At 37.1% G+C, this 22,840-nt stretch overlaps 1 protein-coding gene across 1 annotated transcript; it reads left to right on the plus strand.

Moving 5' to 3' along the window:
• The first annotated feature begins 360 nt into the window (after positions 1-360).
• On the plus strand, positions 361-22,011 carry LOC133723464 (protein ILITYHIA). The gene is made up of 59 exons (XM_062150287.1): positions 361-592; positions 1,605-1,981; positions 2,088-2,228; positions 2,355-2,736; positions 3,284-3,430; positions 3,521-3,705; positions 3,818-3,944; positions 4,072-4,145; positions 4,259-4,335; positions 4,452-4,488; positions 4,575-4,741; positions 5,161-5,344; positions 5,910-5,987; positions 6,673-6,792; positions 6,891-6,950; positions 7,060-7,185; positions 7,279-7,351; positions 7,453-7,622; positions 7,761-8,063; positions 8,148-8,264; positions 8,374-8,475; positions 8,553-8,702; positions 9,068-9,232; positions 9,324-9,500; positions 9,637-9,759; positions 9,893-9,973; positions 10,068-10,184; positions 10,658-10,830; positions 11,704-11,781; positions 11,875-12,022; positions 12,479-12,601; positions 12,703-12,759; positions 12,854-12,964; positions 13,062-13,253; positions 13,331-13,504; positions 14,252-14,362; positions 14,453-14,522; positions 14,636-14,714; positions 15,159-15,261; positions 15,349-15,519; positions 15,613-15,849; positions 16,010-16,116; positions 16,234-16,285; positions 16,373-16,479; positions 16,574-16,633; positions 16,714-16,828; positions 17,003-17,113; positions 17,306-17,443; positions 17,516-17,638; positions 17,734-17,805; positions 18,917-19,029; positions 19,362-19,520; positions 19,600-19,696; positions 19,775-19,957; positions 20,672-20,866; positions 20,946-21,125; positions 21,209-21,341; positions 21,460-21,538; positions 21,681-22,011. The coding sequence occupies exons 1-59, from the start codon at positions 478-480 to the stop codon at positions 21,718-21,720; spliced, it is 7,866 nt and encodes a 2,621-aa protein (XP_062006271.1). The 5' UTR covers positions 361-477; the 3' UTR covers positions 21,721-22,011.
• Positions 22,012-22,840: the final 829 nt, after the last annotated feature.

A 22,840-nucleotide genomic window follows, 5' to 3' on the forward strand; every position in this document is an offset into this window, starting at 1 on the left:
TGTTGTTATGCTTCTTCCCAGACGAAAGGCCCTACGTCCCCAATTCCGTGTTTCTTTGAGCAGGGCACATCCCCTTTGGTTCCGTGTGCGAGTCTTAATGCCTAATCCGTTTTTGAACAAAAATAAAACACACATACTCATCCATCCTAAATCGACCCGAACCTCAAGAAAATATCCAGAATTGTCCTTATAATGGGTGTACAGATGAATTACCGGGGTGCGTATAGAGCCTCCTCATGAAATCACACACCCCAGCCCAACCATCACCCCAGGACCACAAACCCCTAAAAGCCCAAACACGAAAGCCCACTACCCAAAAAGTTAACGCAGACCTTTCCATTTCATCATATACTATATCCTCTGTAAGACTGTAACACTCTCTTCAGCTCCTAAAACCCTAAACCAGCTGAAAAAACAAACCTCCATCTTTTTCACAATCGGATCCTCCATTCGGATCCGCCCCGCCCGTTTCTCCCAATGGCGGCTCCGCCAGAATCTCTTCTCTCCGTCGCCGGGTCGGTCTCCACCGCCTCCACTCAGAAGCGGGTTCGGATCTTCCGGGATGAAATTCCGGCCATTATCGACGGCTCCGGTTAGTTCTGAGCTCACCTCTCAATTCCAATTCACTGTAACTCGATCGCTGTTGATTCAATTCGCGAATGGAATGTGTTTCTGTTCATGCATACGCGCATGTGGATGTTGATTTCATTTTGATCTCTGTGAAGTTGTGAGTTTAGTTTAGTAGGTTGAATTTTGAAGAACTGGTGAGGTGATTAGATAGTTGAATTCAGGAGTGTAGAGAGTAAGTAAATTTTGTAGAGTTTAGAATGAGGCTTTCGACGATTATTGAAATGAGGATTTCGAGTGATGTAAGGTTTAGTATAGGAAGGATGGAGTAATGAGACGTTGATACAGGTGATCGATTCTGTTTTGCTGTTGCTTATGCGGAAGCAGATGAAAGCTTAGAGGCTATGGTGTTACACATTGGCGCTGGGAGATGGTGAATCCTATTCGCATTGTGTTGTTGGAGAGGGGCATGGAGTTTAAGATAGTGGAGGAGAGGAGTTGAGTTTTATATGGGATATTATAAGATTTATTGTCGGCTTGTAAACGCCTTTGTCTAAGCACTTTAGGGATTCTCCCTTTGGCCTAAATAAATTGATTTCTATCATATTCCCTAAAAGAAAAAACAAGCAGAGCCAGTGCTAGCCTTAGTCGTGAAAGTTTATGTATGATAATGGTATCGAAGGTTCTAATTAGGAATGCATGCTATTGTGTTTCTTTCTAGAGAAATACAGGTGGAGTCATGCATTAACTGTGTATTCTACTCATAGTATTAATTCTGAAGTAATTCTTATAGTGTTTTATTATTGTTTAATTTTTTATATCTTAATAAGCTTTTACAGACGACATAATTTCTATTGTTTCTTTTACTGATCTTCTGTGTGAATATGTAGGCAAAACATTTGATGATACTGGGTAGTTTGATTTGTAAATACTGTGATTATAATTAACTTACGATGCACTTAACATAATCGTTTGCGATTTTTCTTTGAGCCACATATGCTCTTCTTCTCAATTTCTTGTCATTCTGAATTCTGCAGAAATATGTGTGGAGTCTGCAACACTGTTGGTAGATATAATATTTAAAACATTGTACATTTATGAGGATCGTGGGTCCAAGAAAGCTGTCGATGACATTATCACGAAATGTTTTCAAGAAGTTGCCTTCATGAAGAATTTTGCAGCAGCCCTTGTTCAGATGATGGAAAAAAATGTAAGGGTGCAATCACATGTTGGTGGCCACAGACTTTTCCAGTGGTCTTGTCTTCTTCTTAGCAAGAGTAAATTCGCCACAGTTTCCAAGAATGCATTCTGTAGAGTTGCCACAGTGCAGGCATCATTACTTCATATTGTTGTACAAACATCTCTCAGTGAGCAACGGGCTTGCAAGAAGACATTTTATCACTTACTTTCTCAGGTTTAGCCCATTTTATTCCAATTTTTATTTTTTATTTTTAAGAAGTTTCCTTCAGATGCCTTTCTTATTTTGTTATGACATAACATGTTACTTATATGCTTTCCAGTCGCCGGACATCTACAAGTTGTATATAGAGGAGTTGAAGGAAGCACGCATCCCATACAAAGATAGTCCTGAATTATTATGGTTCTTGATGGAATTCTCAAGTACCTCAAGAAAATCATCTTCTTTGTTTGAACAATGCAAGGTGAGTGATTATGTGATTGATAATCATGTATGACTGTAGTGAGGGTCTATCTATTTTTTTTCCTTCAAGTTGATTTATGTAGGATTTATCTGCCAAACTTTTACATGATCCTCTGCCTTTTTACAGCCAATATTTCTTGATATATATCTCAAGGCAATTTTAAACGCAAAAGAAAAGCCAGCAAAGGGTCTTAGCGAAGCTTTTCGTCCACTTTTTCGGCATATGTTGCATGAAGATTTTCAAAATGTTGTGCTTCCATCTTCTGTTAAAATGCTGAAACGCAACCCTGAGATTGTATTGGAATCAGTTGGCATTCTCTTGAAGTCAGTCAACCTTGATTTGAGCAAGTATGCTGTCGAAATCCTTTCACTGGTCTTGCCACAGGCTCGGCATGCAGATGAAGGCCGGAGGGTTGGTGCACTGGAAATCGTACGATGTCTGAGCCAAAATTCTAGTAATCCAGATGCTATAGAAGCAATGTTCAATGCTGTCAAATCTGTCCTTGGAGGTTGGCTTGTTATCCTAATAATTTTATGTTTTTGGGAGTCTGAAAAATAATGGAATGGAAAAGGCAAGTATTTTTTGAAGGTAATGGATGGGGAAAGAAAGAGTTACATGCAATCTTTCCCTTGTTTGGGTGTGTAGAGTTTCTATGGAAGGGATGAAAGTCTCTTTTGTCATTGTATCCCTGTTAGTGTTCGATTTTTCTTTAGGCCGATGAGTGGGTAAGGTGGGAAATTTATGAAATCTACAGATATCTCTTTCCTTTCCATCCTTTCCCATCTCACTCATTCGGAACAGAAAAATGGGTTGGGAGGTATTGCCTGTTTCAATTCCATCACTCGATTGAGCATCCAAACAAGGACGCCGTAGAGCTGCCTCCAATTTTAACTGTCCATTTCCTCCATCTTAGGGCGCATAGCTAGTAATTTGAAAATTTTGTTTATTATGGTTTTCTGCAAACATGCAGGATGATGCATTTTCAAAATTTTAATTAAAACTGGTCTTTTAAATCTGGTTGCAGTAGTTTTAACTAAATGGTTCAATTTTAACAGGCTCAGAGGGAAGACTTACATTTCCTTACCAGAGAATTGGCATGATCAATGCACTGCAAGAATTGTGTAATGCTCCAGATGGGAAGCACCTTAATAGACTGTCACAGACCTCATGCAATTACCTTCAATCTTGTTACAAGGAGGATGGTAACGTGTGACTTTGTGTCTTCCTTTCTTTTCTGTTTTCTTTGCAAAAAGCTTTGGGTGTTTATTTCTGTCCGATGTTCTAATTTTTAGGCAATGAGGAGGTCAAGCTTGCAATTTTGTCAGCTCTAGGTTCGTGGGCAGCAAGATCTGCTGATGTTGTTCAGTCAGATTTAGTTTCTTTTTTGTCTTCTGGGCTTAAGGAGAAAGAAGCTCTAAGAAGAGGGCATCTTCGTTGTCTACGAGCCATATGCAGAAATACAGATGCTGTTTATCGGGTCAGCTGGTGGTTTTAGTTTTATTTGGCAGTTCTTTGTTCTCTTGTTCTTGTTCTGGCTATTTCTTTCATGTTTTGGTGACATTTCAATTTTATTGTTTTCTTCACTGCAGTTATCATCATTACTAGAACCTCTCATTCAACTTGTCAAAACTGGTTTTACTAAAGGAGTTCAGCGTTTGGATGGTATATATGCCTTGCTATTAGTTGGCAAAATTGCAGCAGTTGACATCAAAGCAGGTCTCAATCTTGTTTAGACTCCTTAGTAATCATTTAATTTTAAGAAAGTTTTGGAATTTTGTTCTCATCATCTAGTGCATATGTTCAACTTGATCTCTTCCTCATTTCTCTCTCTTGTTATACTCAGAGGAGACCGTGATGAAGGAAAAGATCTGGTCTGTGATATCTCAAAATGAGCCATCACTTCTTCCAATATCCTTGGTAGGTATTCAAAGCTCTGGTGGTTGTCAAAATGTGTGGATTGTTTATGTTTTATTTTTTAATTTTTTCTATTAATAGCCCCTGATAGAGAACATGTATGGCTTGCACCACAGGCTTCAAAATTGTTTACTGAGGACTGCATGGCATGTGTCGATCTTCTTGAAGTCATGCTGGTGGAACATTTGCAGAGGTTACTATTAATACACATAAACATAAAGTTATATTTGAAATATGGATGTTTATCATCATGTGCTGAGTAGTTTTAATGGTATTCATTTTGATAACTTTATTTTCTTCATCATGCAGGGCGTTGGATTCCTTTTCTGTCAGATCACTGTCACAGGTAAAATAAACAAGAGTATTACTCTGATTTGCTTTCTCAGTGAATACTTTTATCATTGTTTCTAAGTAGTTATTGTTGTGCTGCAGTTGATAATATTTTTCATGTGCCACCCATGTTGGGATATTCGAAGAGTGGCTTATAATGCTACCAAAAAGATAGTTGCTGCTGCCCCACAATTAGCTGAACATCTTTTGATTGAATTCACGACTTTCATGTCTGTAGTTGAAGAGAAACATCGTATTTCAAAGTCAAGGTAAATATTATTTTGGTACATTGTTTTACCTTTTCATTCCACTCGTTTTGTATGAGAAGACCAGAATAGCTTTCTTGAACCTTGGGTATTATTATTTTGAATGCTTAAATCTATTCTAAAGTAAAAGGCACATGCACTTCCATTTTGAAGAGGAGGCACTATTTGCTCTTGTTAGGTTTCCTTAACTTTAGTTATTAGTTCCCTGTTTCAATCATATGTTCATACTTTTTTTTTTTTTTCCATATATTGTAGAGCAAAAGTTAGAAATCAGTTCACTTCTGTTCCTATGTTATTTATTGCATATCTAATGATATTATATACCATTTTATGTTGTGGTTGGTGCATATAAGGTTTTGATCTTTGCCTATCATTATCATTTCCTCTCTGACCTAGTTGTGTTTAATTTTCCATGTATGTAGTGATACAGATAGTTCATTGGACTCCCAAGTACCGTTCCTTCCCTCGGTAGAGGTTTCAATAAAGGCTTTACTTGTTATATCATCAGCAGTTCTACCGGCAGCTCCAAGTGCATCAATGCGAGTTTTATTATGCGGACATCATCCATACTTAGTTGGAACTGCAAAAAGAGATGCAGTTTGGAGGGTAAGTTTTTCTGTGTTATTTGTTATTAACAACTGGCATTCTATTTGCTTTCTTAGTTTAGCAGGATTCTGTAGCTTTAAATTTGTTTCCGTACTCTTATTTTTATCTATAAACAGTGTGTGTGTGTTTATACTGAAATCAGAAAGTTAAAACGTATTATTTTGCTTACGAACATGCTTGAATATCAGATAAAAAGAGGGGTGAGTTATAAGTCTCAAGCCATTGTATAGGTCTTAGCTGGTGATGTATATGTCTTGAGCATTGGTTCTAAAATTGTATTATTAGCATCAAAGTGCTCGAAGATTGTTTCAGGGAAGCCTCTTAGAAGTCCTTATGTTGTGGAAACTGCGTTCATGTTTCTAATAAAAAGTGGGATTACTGCATTCAAGTTTTGTATTTGATGAGAAGTTGCCTGATAATTGTTGTTTTTAATTGTCACAGATAAGAAAATCTCTGTTCAAATAGAGTTGCATGCCTTTCTATGTGCTAATTTTAAGTACTCGTCACATTACTTCAGAAATTCATTTTTTAGCTGACTCGATTCATTCTTTTTTTCTTTCCCCAGAGGCTACATAAATGTTTGCATAAATGTGGTTTTGACATAAACAGCAATATTTTGGCTGACATGGTGAAATTGTGCAAGGTATGGTTTCATTTAATAGTTGTTAAATAATTAATCATAAGGAGTGCTCTGGTTGTGGATACCTGATCTACTATTTGTACATATTTTCTTGTTGCTCACTTTATCTTGAAAAAAAATTCATCCTACATTTGGCATTCTCAATTGGTGGTCTGGTCACATGTTTTACGAAGATGTAATGCTTCAGAAGCACTGAAGTCAAAAAAATTGCTAAATTATAAAACTTCTCTGTGGATGCAAAGAGAGATCTGTAGACTGCTATCGAAGTATTGATATCTTAAAAAGGATTGTCGCCAAGTTCCTAACCAATTTAAAAGTCATATGTTTTTTTATATTACAGTTATCAGTTAAGTAGAATTAGTTTGGGTTTTGATATGGTTCTGGATAATATGTCTCTGCATAGATAGATAGATGCAGTAGATAGAGGGAGAGAATTCTTCCTTTAGACAAACAGAAAACAGGCTAATTTATGTTGGCTTTTCTCAAGTAATATTGTCTTCCTTGAATTTGGCGAAGTACGACTCTAGAAATTTCTTTTGTAAGATTCGTCTTTAATAGGCCTGTGTAAGTAAATCATTGAGTCTAGATTGGTGTGTAAAAATAGATAGGTATCCAATTTAAACCTCCTGCTAAGGTAATCATTTTGTTATATTTATTGTGACTGAATTCTTGGTGACTATCATTTCAGGGCCTACTGGAAACAATGTGGTTGTCCAGTACTACTCAATCAGAGCAGCAAGCAGCAATATCCTCATTAGCCACTCTGATGTCCATTGCACCTGGAGAAACGTATGTGGAGTTTGAAAAGGTAAAATGCTTTTATATATCTCAGTTTCAATGAATGTTTATTTATTAGGACCACTGAGATCCTACTTGATACTTACTGGAACTTTTTCTCTGTGGCAGCACTTGAAACACCTTCCTTACCGATATTCACATGATACGCTTTCCGAAAATGATATTCGGGTTAGTTGAAGTGCTAACGAGCATTAAAACAATTGATTTGTCTCCTAAATATCTACTGTGTTTTACCTTGCAACTTATTTTCTATTTGCTTCCACATATACTGTATCAGATTTTTCATACTCCTGAAGGCTTGCTTTCCAGTGAGCAAGGCGTCTACATAGCCGAGTCTGTTGCTGCCAAGAACATGAAACAAGCTAAGGGCCGTTTTCGGATGTATGAGGACCTAAATGACATGGTATACAAATATCTCTTCAGTAGAGAGGATTACGAGGACCTAAATAGAAAGTATTTATTCTGTTAACATTCGTGCATTTGGATTTATACCCAGGATAATGGTGGTTCTAATCATTCTGCAAAAGTCGAGCCAAGCAGTAAAACTGGGAAGTCGACAAAGAAACCTGGTGACTTATTTTTGGCTTTTTTTTTTCCTACTAGATTTTATTTCTTTTAGTTTTATTTATTCATTTAGTAGTGTAATTACAATCATTTTTAACTTTTGTAGAGAAAACAAAGACTGCAAAAGAGGAGGCACGTGAGTTACAACTTAAGGAGGAGGCATCCATACGTGAGAAGGTCCGAGAAATACAGAAAAACCTGTCTTTAATGCTTAAAGCTCTTGGGGAAATGGCCATTGCAAATCCTGTTTTTGCACATAGTCGACTTCCTTCCCTGGTATGTGTTTAGCAGCGTGCCTCTTTTTGGAGTATATGTTATTTTACTACTGCATATAGAATATATTTTCTGAATATCGTGCGTTTTATCTGCATTGTTTTTTTTTTTTACTGAATGTTAACCTTTTATCTGTATCAGGTTAACTATGTCAATCCATTACTAAGGTCACCAATAGTCAGCGATATTGCATATGAAACTATGGTGAAACTCTCTAGATGTACTGCTCCCCCTCTTTGTAATTGGGGCCTTGACATTGCTACTGCTTTGCGCTTAGTTGTGACTGAAGAAGATCGTCTTCTGTTGGATATGATTTCATCGGTTGGGCAAGGGGAAGCCGATGATAGACCATCTTTGAGTCTATTTGAGCGAATTATTAACGCCATTTCTGCATCTTGTAAATCGGGACCTCTTCCTGTTGATTCCTTCACTTTTGTCTTCCCTGTAAGTTTTCCTACTTTCCCACAAGACAGATTCAGCTCCATGGCACTTCTCTTTTGCTAATATCTGTATGATTTTTTCTGTCAGATAATGGAGCGAATTCTTTTAAGCTCTAAGAAGACCGGGCTTCATGATAATGTGCTTCAGATTATTTACTTGCACATGGACCCCCTATTACCCCTCCCTAGGCTTCGAATGATTTCAGTTACTTATTTCTTCCTTACGACACTCGTTGACATTAGTCTATTTCCATTAGTTTTTTTTATTGTTATTGTCATTTGTTTTGTCTCATTTATTTCACTTTTTTTAACAGGTTCTTTATCATGTTCTTGGTATTGTACAAGCTTATCAATCCTCTATTGGACCTGCGTTGAATGAGTTGTGTCTTGGTCTGCAGCCAGATGAAGTTGCACCGGTATGCTCTTTCCATTGTACTTGAAATGCTTCTTTGATGTGCTTTCAGAGTACTTATCCGAAGATGTGTTTCTTCAGGCTTTATACGGGGTTTATGCAAAAGATGTTCATGTTAGAATGGCTTGTCTAACTGCTGTCAAATGCATTCCTACTGTTGCTAGTCGGTCTCTTATTCAGAATGTTGAGGTTGCTACAAGTATTTGGATTGCTTTACATGACCCAGAAAAGGTTTGGTTGACTAATTACTTTTCTAAAGTGTGTGGTGTTTGCACATATATTTTTTCTTTTACGTTGCACATATAGGTCAAGGATCATTCCTGCAAGATCAGCTAGCTAAATTGGAACAGTTTGGTAATCTAAATTGTGCAAACAATTAGATAATGGTAATCAAATGGCTAGTCATTTTCTGATTTTGCTGATTTTAGCAAGGATGATCCTTAAACATGGTTTACTTTTTTAGCTAATGGAAGTGATACAAGTTGTCAGCAAAAGACATTATATTTTATTGCCTTGCCAGGAAGTCTTTTCCTGCTTGGCCCCATTTATCTTACATAGATAGCTCATTCACTTTGTTTGCTTGATGCTTTTGTCAGTCAGTTGCAGAAGCTGCAGAGGATTTGTGGGATCGCTATGGACATGACTTTGGGACTGACTATTCAGGCCTTTTCAAAGCACTTTCTCATATCCATTATACTGTCCGTTTTGCTGCTGCAGAGGCATTAGCTGCTGCTTTGGACGAAAATCCTGATTCTATACAGGTTTGTAGATTTGAACTTAACCTGTTTGATTTTTTATTATTATTTCTTTTATTTCAAATAGGTGCCTGAAAATAGTGTTCTTATAACCCAGGAATCCCTTTCTACTTTATTCTCCCTGTATATCCGTGATGCTGGTTTGACTGAGAACAATGTCGATGCTGGTTGGCTGGGCCGGCAGGGTGTAGCTTTGGCATTGCATTCTTCTGCTGATGTACTAAGAACAAAAGACCTTCCTGTTGTTATGACCTTTTTGATTTCAAGAGCATTGGTAAGATTTGCGATGCCATTCTTCTAAACATGAACTGTACTGTCCGTGACATGAGATATTTGAGTCCTCAGTATTAAGAAGGGACATGAAAATTTGATTGTACTTAACTTTTTTGTCAATGCTTCTTAATCTGCAGGCAGATCCTAATGCTGATGTTCGGGGGAGAATGATTAATGCTGGCATTATGATTATTGATAAGCACGGAAGAGATAACGTGTCCTTGCTATTTCCCATCTTTGAGAACTACTTAAACAAAAAGGTTATTCTCCCTTTCTATCTTGTGATGGCAGTGAAAAACCACTTAATGGAGCTTTATTTTCATGTTTGTTTCCATGCAAAGCCCTTGTAAGCTACTGCCAGTTTAACTGATAGAATATTTGTACTTTTCCTAGGCATCGGATGAGGAGACATATGATTTGGTTCGTGAGGGTGTTGTTATTTTCACTGGAGCGTTGGCAAAGCATTTGGCAAAGGTGCTGTTTATTGTATCTTTCTTTCTTCACCCTTTTCCCTTTTGCAACTCCGGATTTTACAATTTACATTCATCTTCATTTTGTACTGTTGCAGGATGATCCAAAAGTACATGCTGTTATAGAGAAGTTGTTGGATGTGTTGAACACTCCATCAGAAGCTGTTCAGCGGGCGGTTTCAACATGCCTATCACCATTAATGCAATCAAAGCAAGTATGACAACAACTCAAATACAGCTATTGTTTGGATTTTAGCCTTACCATTTCTTATTTTTTATTTTTTTATGTGAAAAGAAACAAATTTCATTAAAAAGAAGATGAAATCGTACAAAGTGTACACATTTCAAATACAGCTATTGTTTGGATTGTAGCCTTAACAATTGTACACTAGTTTACATTTATTTTAGTTTTTGTTTAGGATGGGACACACATTTATGTAATTAGTGTATAAATTCAGTACAGAAATTGCCATGCCCAGTAGTAATATTATTATCTGTCTCGTATTCTGAAGCAGTTTGTGAAAGTACTAGTAAACAAGTGGCCATTTTGAGTAAAACTGACAGCATTAAAATGGGAGGATAGTTGTCCTATTAGATTAATGTAGTCCTTTCGTTTTTTGTCACATTCAAGAGGCAGTATATTCATCATTCAAGAGGAAAGCTAATTTGATTCTTTTCCCTGTACAAGGATGATGGCCAAGCTCTTGTTTCAAGGATTTTGGATCAATTGATGAACAGTGATAAGTATGGGGAACGCCGTGGAGCTGCTTTTGGGCTTGCTGGAGTAGTCAAGGGATTTGGTATTTCTTCCTTGAAGAAGTATGGAATTGTGAATATACTACAGGAAGGACTTGTTGATAGGTTGGTTTTATCACTGGCTTTAGAAGGCTATATTCCAAAAAAGTTGGGTCAGATATACTGCCGGTCATTGAATGAAAATATGTTGCAACTGTATCTCTGCAGAACTAATCTTCTGACTACTGTATGTGTATAGTGGATGGTAGGACATAAACCCACAAATTGTTCTATCTCCCCTGATATTATGCAAAATGATGTTAAAAGTTCTCCATAACATGAGATATCATGTGGAGCCATACTTTTCTCTGCATTTGAAGTTCGACAGCTGAAGTTTGAGAAAGAATTTAATGATCCCCCCCTCTCCCCTTCTATGCATGTAGTTTTTAACTTCTACAAAGTGGTTTTAGCCTCCTGAGTTGTGGTCCTATGTCATGTAGTTTTTTGAAGGATATTTGATTCCTCTTCTTGTCCTTTGGTTGTGGATTCATTATTCACCCTCCTGGAAATATATATATATATATATATATATATATATATATATATATATATATATATATATATATATATTGGATAACTCTTCATTGTCAATTATCTTTGTGACAATGGTAACTAGCTTGGTTGAGTTGGGTCCTTGCTGATGACTCTTTATTTGTTGAGAGTTTTGTGCTCTTTGTGGAGGGGATCAGCCTAAGGTTGTGCAAAGGTGCAAATGTTTGGGTGGATTGGTCTGAAAGAAATAACAAAATTTAGAGCAAAACTTTGGGAGGTAGTGAAATTCTTAAGGATAATGCTAGTCTCTGGGCTTGCTTTGACTTCGGATTCTTCTGCTTTTTTGTTCGGAATATGAATTGGGAAGAAGCTATTTGGTTTAATAGTCTTATTCATTTTGGGTGAATCTATTTTTCACTATTCTTCTTCGTTTTTTTTTTATTACAGGAATTCTGCAAAACGTCGTGAAGGGGGTTTGCTTGGATTTGAGTGTCTATGTGAAACACTTGGAAAATTATTTGAACCGTAAGTGAACAGTTGTTAGTTACCAACAAGTGATCTTTCCAGATGGTTTTTATTATACATCTGACCTCTCTCTCCAATTTCTTTTTGGTGCAGGTATGTAATACAAATGTTGCCACTACTGTTGGTTTCATTTTCTGATCAGGTTGTTGCAGTTCGTGAAGGTGCTGAGTGTGCTGCTCGGGCAATGATGTCTCACCTTACTGCTCAGGGAGTGAAACTGGTCCTTCCATCTCTTTTGAAGGTATTTATTTGCTGTCCAAACCCTAGTTATCCTTTCTTTGTCCCTTTTTGGTTTTAATGCTTCTTAAAAATGTTGCTATTTAAATCTCGCCTTTTTATAAAGTTCATGTAATTTGATCATCTTAATATATAAAACCGCTCTCTAGGTAGATCTATGGGACAACATCTGATTGCTAACTTTTGTAATGTAAAATGTATTATCATGATAATTTGTATTCTTTTTTTCTTTTGGTATTTTGTCAATGCCTCAAAGAGTCAAAACATATTTTATCTACAATTTGAGAGTTTTATCTTCTGTAGACTGCTGGTTCTCTATCAGCTTCTCAATTTTTTATTAGCATCTATTCAGTCTTCTTCAAAGAAGGCATTTCTTGTTTTTCACAAAATTTATGTTGATGCTTTAGTCCTGCCCAGTTTCTAGTGATGAATTTTCTGTAAGGATACCTTATATGGACAGGGTCTTGAAGATAAAGCTTGGCGAACAAAGCAAAGTAGTGTTCAACTGCTTGGTGCTATGGCCTATTGTGCTCCTAAGCAGCTGTCTCAATGTCTCCCTAAGATTGTACCAAAACTGACTGAGGTTCGTCTTTATTAAACATGACTCTCTGTATTACTTTCTCTTGGAAAGAAATGAGACTATAGTATATGCTTATTGCCTTCTTGACCATTTTATAATTGCAGGTTTTAACAGACACCCACCCTAAAGTTCAGTCAGCAGGACAAACAGCACTTCAACAGGTGTTTAGATTGTGCCGTGATTTGTTACCTCTGTTTTTTTTTTATAATTATTGTTCTCAATTCCTTTTTTTTTGTGTATGTGTGCAATTCCTAGGTTGGGAGCGTAATAAAGAATCCTGAGATAGCTTCATTGGTCCCTACTCTTCTTCTGGGTCTTACAGATCCAAATGACTATACAAAATATTCTCTGGATGTTCTCTTGGGAGTAAGGATTACAAATTGTTTCTTTTTTGGGTCTGGAGTTTGTATTTTATTTATTTAGTTAAATATTTTTTTGATTTGAATGCTAATGAATTTTTCAGACAACATTCATCAATTCAATTGATGCTCCTTCACTTGCACTCTTGGTGCCGATAGTACATAGAGGGCTAAGGGAGAGGGGTGCAGAGACTAAAAAGAAAGCAGCCCAAATAGTTGGCAATATGTGTTCGTTAGTTACAGATCCAAATGATATGATTCCGTACATAGGGCTGCTTCTTCCTGAAGTGAAAAAGGTATCATTTTGTAAGAATGTTAGATTTGACTTGTGGTATATAACTATTTTGCTGATTATTTCTTCCAACAAAAACAGGTTCTTGTGGATCCAATTCCAGAAGTTAGGTCAGTTGCTGCAAGGGCGCTTGGATCCCTCATAAGGGGAATGGGCGAAGATCATTTCCCAGATCTTGTTCCCTGGTTGTTGGATACACTTAAATCAGATAATAGTAATGTTGAGCGATCTGGAGCTGCTCAAGGGTTAAGTGAGGTAAGTATTACCTCTAAAAAGGAAAAGTTCTCCTTTCTTTGTTTGCTTAAACTTCTACTGGTATCGTTTACTGGGAACTTGCTGAATAAGACAAGTTTAAGTTGGTCCTAATATGAACACACATTTGTTGGGTGTTGAGATTAATTGTTATTTGGTGAGGGCAAAAGGGATGGATTCAATGGTAAACTAAAGCTTTATTGAATAGTCTGCAGTGATAGTTGATATAGTCAATTTATTCCTTCTTATCATCATGTAAATGATGTGATGGAATTGCGGAATTTTGGTTTTAACTAGAAGTGAATTGATGGGTGGCAATGAAGTATAATGCAACCACTATCTTCGATGACACCTTTTATTATAAGGACGTTTTTTGATGGCTCAGAAGTAATTATTTTTCACCTTTTTGCTTTAGTAGGCATTTAGTTTTGATAGGAACTTTATAACTATTTTGGAGGAAATATCCTTTTAAAGATTGATATAATACTTTTATATTATGGATTTAATAATCCACTAGTCAAACTGATGGAATGTTTAACCATGTTGCTTCCTCCTGCACATGTATTTTGATCCTATATACTTACTCAAATGTTGATTATACCTGTTATAATTTTTCCCTTGAAATTTCAGGAAAAGGGTTTTGTTTTGTTATGTTTTTTTTTTTTCACAATCCAGTGCTATTAAAGATACATTGGGAGTCTGGTTTTCTTAATGTCTTGGTTTGCTAAGATATAATCAATTCCAATCCAGGTATTAGCTGCACTTGGGACTGAGTACTTTGAGCATGTACTTCCTGATGTTATCCGAAATTGTTCTCATCAAAAAGCATCTGTGCGTGATGGGCATTTGACATTATTCAAGGTGATGACAATATGTTGTAAACTATGTTAATCACTTTCTGCACTGTTTTATTCACTGGCTCTGTTTAACATTTTCCTTAACTCTTTGTAGTATTTACCAAGGTCCTTAGGTGTCCAATTCCAGAATTATTTACAGCAGGTGCTGCCTGCTATTATAGATGGTTAGTACACTTCCTAATGTGGATTTCTGGTCTGGTGTCAAATATATGGTAGTATGCATCAGAATATGATTTTGGTGCTCCATTCAAACTCATTGTGCTGTTATACTCAATAGGTCTTGCTGATGAAAATGAGTCTGTACGTGAAGCAGCATTAGGTGCGGGACATGTTCTGGTTGAGCATTATGCTATAACGTAAGCACTCTTCTGGTTGATCACTGTTGAGAACTCTATTGGAGTTTGTTTCTACGAGTTGTGGACAGTGATTCTAGTGTTCAGAAACTTATCTATATTGGTCGATCATTGGCTAATGAGCTATCCAAGAGGACTTGGCCCTCTCCCATCCCCTAAGCCCCATAATCTGGGTGAATGCGGATTTCAATCTCTACCCAAAGAAAGATTTTTGTATCCGTTGTTTTGAAGGCTATCAAAAGTGGATTTGTAATTGTTGTTTACAGTATCAGAATCTGGAAGGCTTTGAAAATCCAAGCATTTTGCGAATACTTAGAGTCATGAGTGTTGTAGGGATTTGGCTTACTCATATTTGAGTGAGAAGCCTTTTATGAGTTGGGATGGTTGCCTGCCCTAAATAATGTTACCATAACGGTTTTCATCTGATAGGTTGCGTATTGTTTTCAGGTCGTTACCTTTGCTCCTACCCGCTGTTGAGGATGGTATCTTTAATGATAGTTGGCGAATTCGACAAAGCTCTGTGGAATTATTGGGGGATCTCTTATTTAAGGTAATTTCATGTCAGCCTCTTATAATTTCCCTTTCTTGGAGTTTTGATCTCTGTGATAGCCTGTAATTCATCATGTTATTTATCTAGGTCGCGGGTACTTCTGGAAAAGCTTTACTGGAGGGTGGCAGTGATGATGAAGGTGCAAGTACTGAAGCACAGGGGCGGGCTATCATTGAGGTTCTTGGAAGGGATAAGCGTGATGAAATTCTCGCTGCATTATATATGGTTCGAACTGATGTCAGCCTATCAGTGCGTCAGGTAGTGAGAGTAATTTGTTTCATAATTCGTTCTTTTGTCTTATTTTGAGTTCATATGGGACTTCTAAATCCATTTTCTCCTGTTTCATTTCAGGCTGCATTGCATGTATGGAAAACTATAGTGGCAAATACCCCAAAAACTCTAAAGGAAATAATGCCAGTTCTAATGAATACTCTAATTACCTCTCTTGCATCATCATCCTTTGAAAGGCGGCAGGTCGCTGCACGTGCACTGGGTGAGCTTGTCAGGAAGCTTGGTGAAAGAGTGCTGCCATTGATCATCCCAATTTTATCCCAAGGATTGAAGGACGCTGACACCAGTAGACGACAAGTGAGAAAACTATTCTGTTTTTCCTTTTTTGTAGTTTAGATACTTTCATCGCTTGGTTTTGGAAAAACAGTTAAGAGTACATTTTTATCACCTTGATAAGTTAGAGTTAACCTGTTTGACAGTTATGTTAACAGATTTCTAATATTCTTGTGAGTCACAGGGTGTATGCATTGGTCTGAGTGAAGTAATGGCATGTGCAGCTAAAAGTCATTTGTTGAGTTTCATGGATGAGCTGATTCCAACCATTCGAACTGCTCTTTCAGATAGGTATCAGTTTGTTTGTTTGTTGGTTTTTTTTTTTTTTTTTTAATTTCGAGTAATTGTAATTGTCTTGATCTTGTTCCTTTGGTAAATCTTAACAGTATTATTTTTATTTGCTAACAGCATGCCCGAAGTTCGTGAGTCTGCTGGAATAGCATTCAGCACTCTGTACAAGGTGCTTCTTATTGTTTGTTGTTTCATATGAAGTATATTAAAATGTCTTGATTGATACAGTTATTAATATTATTATTTCACAATGTAGAATGCTGGAATGCAAGCGATTGATGAAATTGTTCCCAGTCTTTTGCATGCTTTGGAGGACGATCAAACTTCTGATACTGCACTTGATGGTCTCAAACAAATCTTAAGGTGAAAACCCTATTACATTTACATGTCTCTTGCTCGTTTTAGCCTTGTACTTTCTGTACTCTTGAGTTCTAAGTTGCTCCATTTTCTGTTGTAGTGTCAGGATTACTGCGGTTTTACCCCACATTTTGCCCAAGCTTGTCCAGCTTCCACTAACGTATGTTTTCTTTTCTCGAACTTACTGTGTTAAATGCCTTATTCATCCCCTTATGTTTACTGACTACATTACATATTCAGTGCATTTAATGCACATGCTCTTGGAGCTGTAGCTGAGGTTGCTGGGCCTGGTCTTAACACTCATCTTGGTACCGTTCTTCCTGCTTTACTTACTTCAATGGGTGTTGATGCAAAGGTATGCCATTTGGATGCCCAATTCAACTAAAATCTTTGCTTACTTACGAAAACAATTTATTTTATTTTATCTCTTGAAGGTTTGGATTAGTGTGTTATTAAATGCATCGTAGTGGCTATACACAATAAGTGGCTAGATGTTACTAAGATCTAATTGTCCGTTTGGAAATGGTAGGATGTTCAAACATTGGCAAAGGAGGCTGCTGAAACTGTGGTCTTAGTTATAGATGAGGAAGGTGTTGAATATCTTACATCTGAGCTACTTAGAGCTGTCAGCGATAGTCAGGTATGTATGTGATAAATTGTCATTTCAATGTAGGCTCTCTCTCTCTCTCTCTCTCTCTCTCTCTCTCTCTATATATATATATATATATATATATATATATATATCTCTTTGTGTGTCTTCATGTCTAGCTTTCTTATGCTTGCTGCTCTCTCTCACTCTTACTCACTTTGTTGCTGTTTTACATGGTTTCAGGCTTCAATTAGAAGAAGTGCCACGTATCTTATAGGCTATTTCTTCAAAAACAGTAAATTATATTTGGTTGATGAAGCTCCAAACATGATATCTACCTTGATTGTCTTGCTCAGTGATTCTGATTCGGCTACTGTGGCGGTATGTGTTATTCATATTTCAGGTTCTGTTGTTATATATACAGAATATAATATATAAAATTCTGTTGAACAGGTATCTTGGGAAGCATTGTCAAGGGTTGTAAGTTCAGTCCCCAAGGAGGTACTTCCTTCATATATTAAATTAGTACGAGATGCTGTGTCGACTTCCAGAGATAAGGAGCGTAGGAAAAAGAAGGTGGGCAAGTAGTTTTTAGTTCATCTTACATATGGGTTGTATTCTAGATGCTTTTATTGAAAAGTCTGTTCATCTGATGGTGTATGTTTTTGCAGGGAGGACCTATTGTCATACCTGGATTTTGTTTACCAAAAGCACTTCAACCGTTGCTTCCAATATTTCTCCAGGTATGCTAGCTTTACTTTCTCCTCGGATACGTTATTTCAAACAAGCAGCAATATCAGTCTTTATTTTGCTTTTTATTGTTTCCTCTAGTTACTAGTTATATATTACATGAATACATGATGTGACATGTTTTTGTATTTGATAAAAACAAAGGAGTTGTCAGGCTCAATGTTTTAAAGGTGAAGCTGTAAGTTAAGGTTTGAAATTTGCAAAGGCCTTAAAAGATTTGATTTTTTTTTTTCAACTAAAAGGAACACTTGCTTCAGAAAAAAGAAATGAAACAGCAGCCACCCAATCTACATGAAATTTAAGTTCAAATAATGCACAAACAGTTTGTTTTCTTTGAAAGTTTGAATAAGATCAAAAATCCTTCTATGCGCCATGGCATCTTCGCCTTACAAGTACATCCCAGTTTCCTAAACTATCTGTCCTATCTCAATCAATCCTTGGCGATTTGCATGCTTGCTTTCTACATGAACACAAAGGCCATGCGGTTATACCTTCACAGCATTTTTTTACCGTATCAAATGGTTTGGGGGAGGTGACATTCGAATTAGGGACCTTGGAGGTAGGGTTAAATGCTCTAAAGCCCTTCTTGCACCTGACTGACTTCAAAGCATTTACACCACAGTTATAATTTCACATAACTTTTTCCTTTTTTTCTTTCCTTCTCTGTTTTTCCGATTACCTTTAGGAGTTCCTAGGCAGGGGTTTCTTTAGTAGAGCATATAGCTAACTACTGTCTGTTTCGAATTCACCAGTTCCTTAATCGTATATTGGGATAGAAAAGAATCCATTAACCTATTGGTTACTGTTGGCAATTAGTGAAAGATATCAAAGTTCAACCTTGTAATGGCTGGCATTTGTAGTGCTCTTTATTTGTTTATCCTGGAAACCTGGGGAAGATTTTCTTGCTTAGATGATCACTTGTTTTTTCGGTCTTATAACTTGGATGTTTCCTGGGATTGCTGAAGATGTAACTTTAGATTTCTAGGTTGGCCTAAGTAGTTGTATTGCATTTCGTACCTGCTTTTTTCAGCATGTTGATATGATTTATTACGTTGCCTATTTGTTTTTTGGGAACTAATTTTTTGTCTATATCTTTACCTTTAGGGTTTAATAAGTGGATCTGCTGAACTGAGAGAGCAAGCGGCACTGGGTCTTGGAGAACTGATTGAAGTGACTAGTGAAAAGGCACTCAAAGAGTTTGTCATTCCAATTACAGGGTATGTCTGATTTTTAACCATATAGAATTTTTTGTACCCTAAATTTTGATGAATTTAATTTTGACTTTATAAAAGAAATTGTAAAGTGAAGAAGGTGATTTGCTTATGAGTTATGATAGTATTTCTGCTTTTGTGAGATCATTATAACACTCGAGTCAGACCTGAGAAATATGTGCGATCCAAACTCTTGATTATTGCATTACAAGCTAGTAGTTAGCAGATCCAATTACTGTCCAGATAACTTAACTTTTATTTGTCTTTCATATTCTTTTCTGCAGTCATGCTTCTGCATAAAATTCAACTATCTGACTATTTTTTAAACATGACTGTAGGCCTCTTATCCGGATAATAGGTGACCGGTTCCCTTGGCAGGTGAAGAGTGCTATTTTATCTACCTTGACAATCATAATCAGAAAAGGTGGGATGGCCTTGAAACCATTTCTTCCGCAGCTTCAAACAACATTTGTCAAGTGTCTACAGGATAACACCAGGTTAGGTTGGAGTTATATAGTCATTTTAGCATGTATGCTTTTAGGCTCATCCGGCTTATTAGATCTTTTGCAACTGCAGAATTGTTCGCTCAAGTGCTGCCCTTGCTCTCGGAAAGCTTAGTGCTTTAAGTACCCGGGTGGACCCTCTAGTTGGAGACCTCCTGTCCAGTCTGCAGGTGATTGTTACTTAGGATCTTTGATGGACCTAAATTCCAGAACCTGACTGTAGTATTGATCATGATTTCACTGTTCAGGCTTTGGATAGTGGGGTTCGGGAGGCAAGTTTGTCTGCTTTAGAAGGTGTCCTAAAGTATGCTGGAAAGAGCGTGAGCAGTGCTGTTAGAACTCGTGTCTACTTGCAGCTTAAGGATTTGATTCATCATGATGATGATGAGGTTCGAGCATCTGCTGCAAGCATTTTGGGTATCATGTCCCAGGTATGCGGTGGATAACCGAGGAACTGTCCAATATTTCTTTCCTATTCTGTTAAGTTCTGCTCCTTCAACATGTATTTAACTCTTGCTTAAACATGATGTTCGTGATTGTGTATTGTTAACACATGGTTTTAAACAATGTTGTTAAACTGTAGATTGTCTTGGAAGCTAAAGAATGTATATATTGACTCGAGATATATTCAAATAGTAGCTAACAAAGATAAAAATTTGGACATTTTGAAAGTTTTATACATATAAAATCTTTAGAGGCACCATAAGTGTGCAAGTTCAACAGTAGCCATGTGGTAACTTGTGGAGTATCTGAAATTACATGAATACTAATTAACCAGAATAATAGGCACATGAACTTGCTTTCATTACAAGTTAATAAGGGTATTCTTCCTACGCTGTATTACTGCTTCTATACATACATACTCCTTAGATGAGTGTGGTGTCTTATTTTTATCTGGCAAAGGAAAAGGAAGTTGTGGCAAGTATGAAAATGGTTAGTAAATATAGAAAGCTGACGAGATAAAGATTCTTTGGTTCAAATAAAATACAGTCGACCAGTAAAACCATCATGAGATCTGTCACCTACAGTTAATTGATTCTATGAATATCCAAATGATTCTTTGGCTTTGCCTCATTAGTATCTGCTCAATTCTAATGTGGTTCTGTGTTGTTTCCTTTTATTAACTTTCTACTGATAATTTGCAGTACATTGAAGATACCCAGCTGACCGAGCTGCTTCAGGAACTATCAAGTCTTCCATCGTCGCTCGGCTGGACTGCTAGGCATGGTTCTGTACTTACAATTTCATCCATGCTCAGGCACATCCCATCCACCATCTGTACTTCTCCAGTGTTTCCGTCTATCCTGGACCAGCTTAAAGCTGCCTTGACTGATGAGAAGGTAGTTTAATCAAGGATTTTTTTTTCTTATTTATTCTTATTATGCTTTGCAAACTAGTAACACACTTTCCTTGAGACAGTTCCCTCTTCGTGAAACTTCAACCAAGGCATTTGGGAGACTTCTTGTTTATAAAGTCCGAAGTGATCCTTCTAATATCTCAGTACAATTAGATATTATATCATCTTTAGTCTCAGCATTGCATGATGATTCTAGCGAAGTTAGAAGAAAGGCGTTATCTGCTCTAAAGGCAGTTTCGAAGGTACCTGCTTTTGAGTTTGGAAAATATGGACTTCTGTATTCTCCATATTATTAGGATTTTATTGATGGTAATTTGCCTTGCAGGAAAGTTCTTCACCTATTGCGGCCCATATCAATATTATTGGACCTGCACTGGCTGAATGTTTGAAGGATGGAAGTACACCCGTGAGACTTGCAGCAGAAAGATGTGCTCTGCATGCCTTCCAATTGACAAAGGGTACCTTTTCTGCTTGATTTTTATCGTATACTGAAAGGACTTGTAAACTTTTCCAATGATCCAGTTTTTGGAGTAATGAGATGCAGATGTGACGGTGCTTCTGTTTCATGATTTGCAGGTCCTGAAAATGTTCAAGCTGCACAAAAGTTCATCACAGGCTTGGAAGCTAGACGAATATCAAAGTTTTCAGAACATAGGTATATATTGGTACTCTGAGGACATATTTCTCTTACCTTTGTTGACAGTCAAATTAATATATATCTTTTATGCATTCCACTAGACATTTGATTTTTTTTTGTTTTTCACTGGCTTCACCTGTTTGTTGCATCTGAAATGCAGTGATGATAGTGAAGGTGAGGATGACTTGGCAACTGGCTGAAAAGTGAGTTGCTTTGTGACCGATGATTTTTGTCCTTCTCAAGAGTGGAAGTATAGAAAATACGGAGACAAATGCGGTTATACAGAGATAATATAGTCCTGGATACCCAGTTTTTCTCACCTGGGTGTTATAAATTCAATGTAATTGTCAGTTGGATAACATCTTGGATCATGTATAGAATGAAGGCGCAGCGACGCCAGTCCTATTTTTGTAATCTACATTACCTTTCATATATGTTCAAAGTGTAATGATCGCTTTGATTTTAATTCCATTAAGGGTTCCATTTTTGAATTTTGCAAAAATCTTTGCATGAGTGATCTTTTCCGAAATATATTATTTTAAACTTCGGAGTTAAAACTGTGTCTAGAACCACCAGGCTAATTTGTTTTATGAACATCTTTATTAACATTCAAAGATACAAATACCAATTGTAGCTTCTTGCTTGGCGGCTTCATTACGCCATCAGCCCATCCCATTTCGTCTGATGCCTGAACACGTCTACAAAGGATAAGGATGCTATTTGAGGTAAGGCAGAGAGGGATCAATGTGAGGTCCCAACATTTTATAGATCAGAGCTTTGCAGTGGTGGCCATTGGCTGCTCTGAACGTACAGGGTGAGATTGTTGAGGAGGAAGAGGACGATGGGACACCATGAGACAGGAGTATATTGGTCGTTTATCGCGGGTCGTTTAGGACAGTTTTGCCCAAAGTGCTCCATACATTGCCCAACACTCACTTTATTCGGAATACTGAAACCCAAAAAGGCCTATGTTTTCATGTTAGGATTATGATGATAACGGTTTGTCTTGCCAACTTTTATTTTTGGGTCTCCTTCTTTTTAGGCTTCTCATCTTTTTGGTATGGGTTGGTACTTCTACTCAGGAAAAAAGGAAGCAAAAGGTCCTTCTCATTCCATAATTGGTGTTCTGTTGCTTAGCTAAAGGGTATTGCCACCTACATGGTTCATGTTTTATCTTACCTTAGCCGTCAAATTTCATGAGCTAGTGATTGCAAGCCACAACAGACGGTGAGAGAGAGACGGGTCATTTTGGTAAAATCATCAGACAGTTGGACAGTTAGGTGACACAAACAATAGAAAACTATATCCGTTCAAGCCTTC

The sequence above is a fragment of the Rosa rugosa genome, chromosome 7, assembly GCF_958449725.1.
Source record: "Rosa rugosa chromosome 7, drRosRugo1.1, whole genome shotgun sequence".
Taxonomy (NCBI): domain Eukaryota; kingdom Viridiplantae; phylum Streptophyta; class Magnoliopsida; order Rosales; family Rosaceae; genus Rosa; species Rosa rugosa.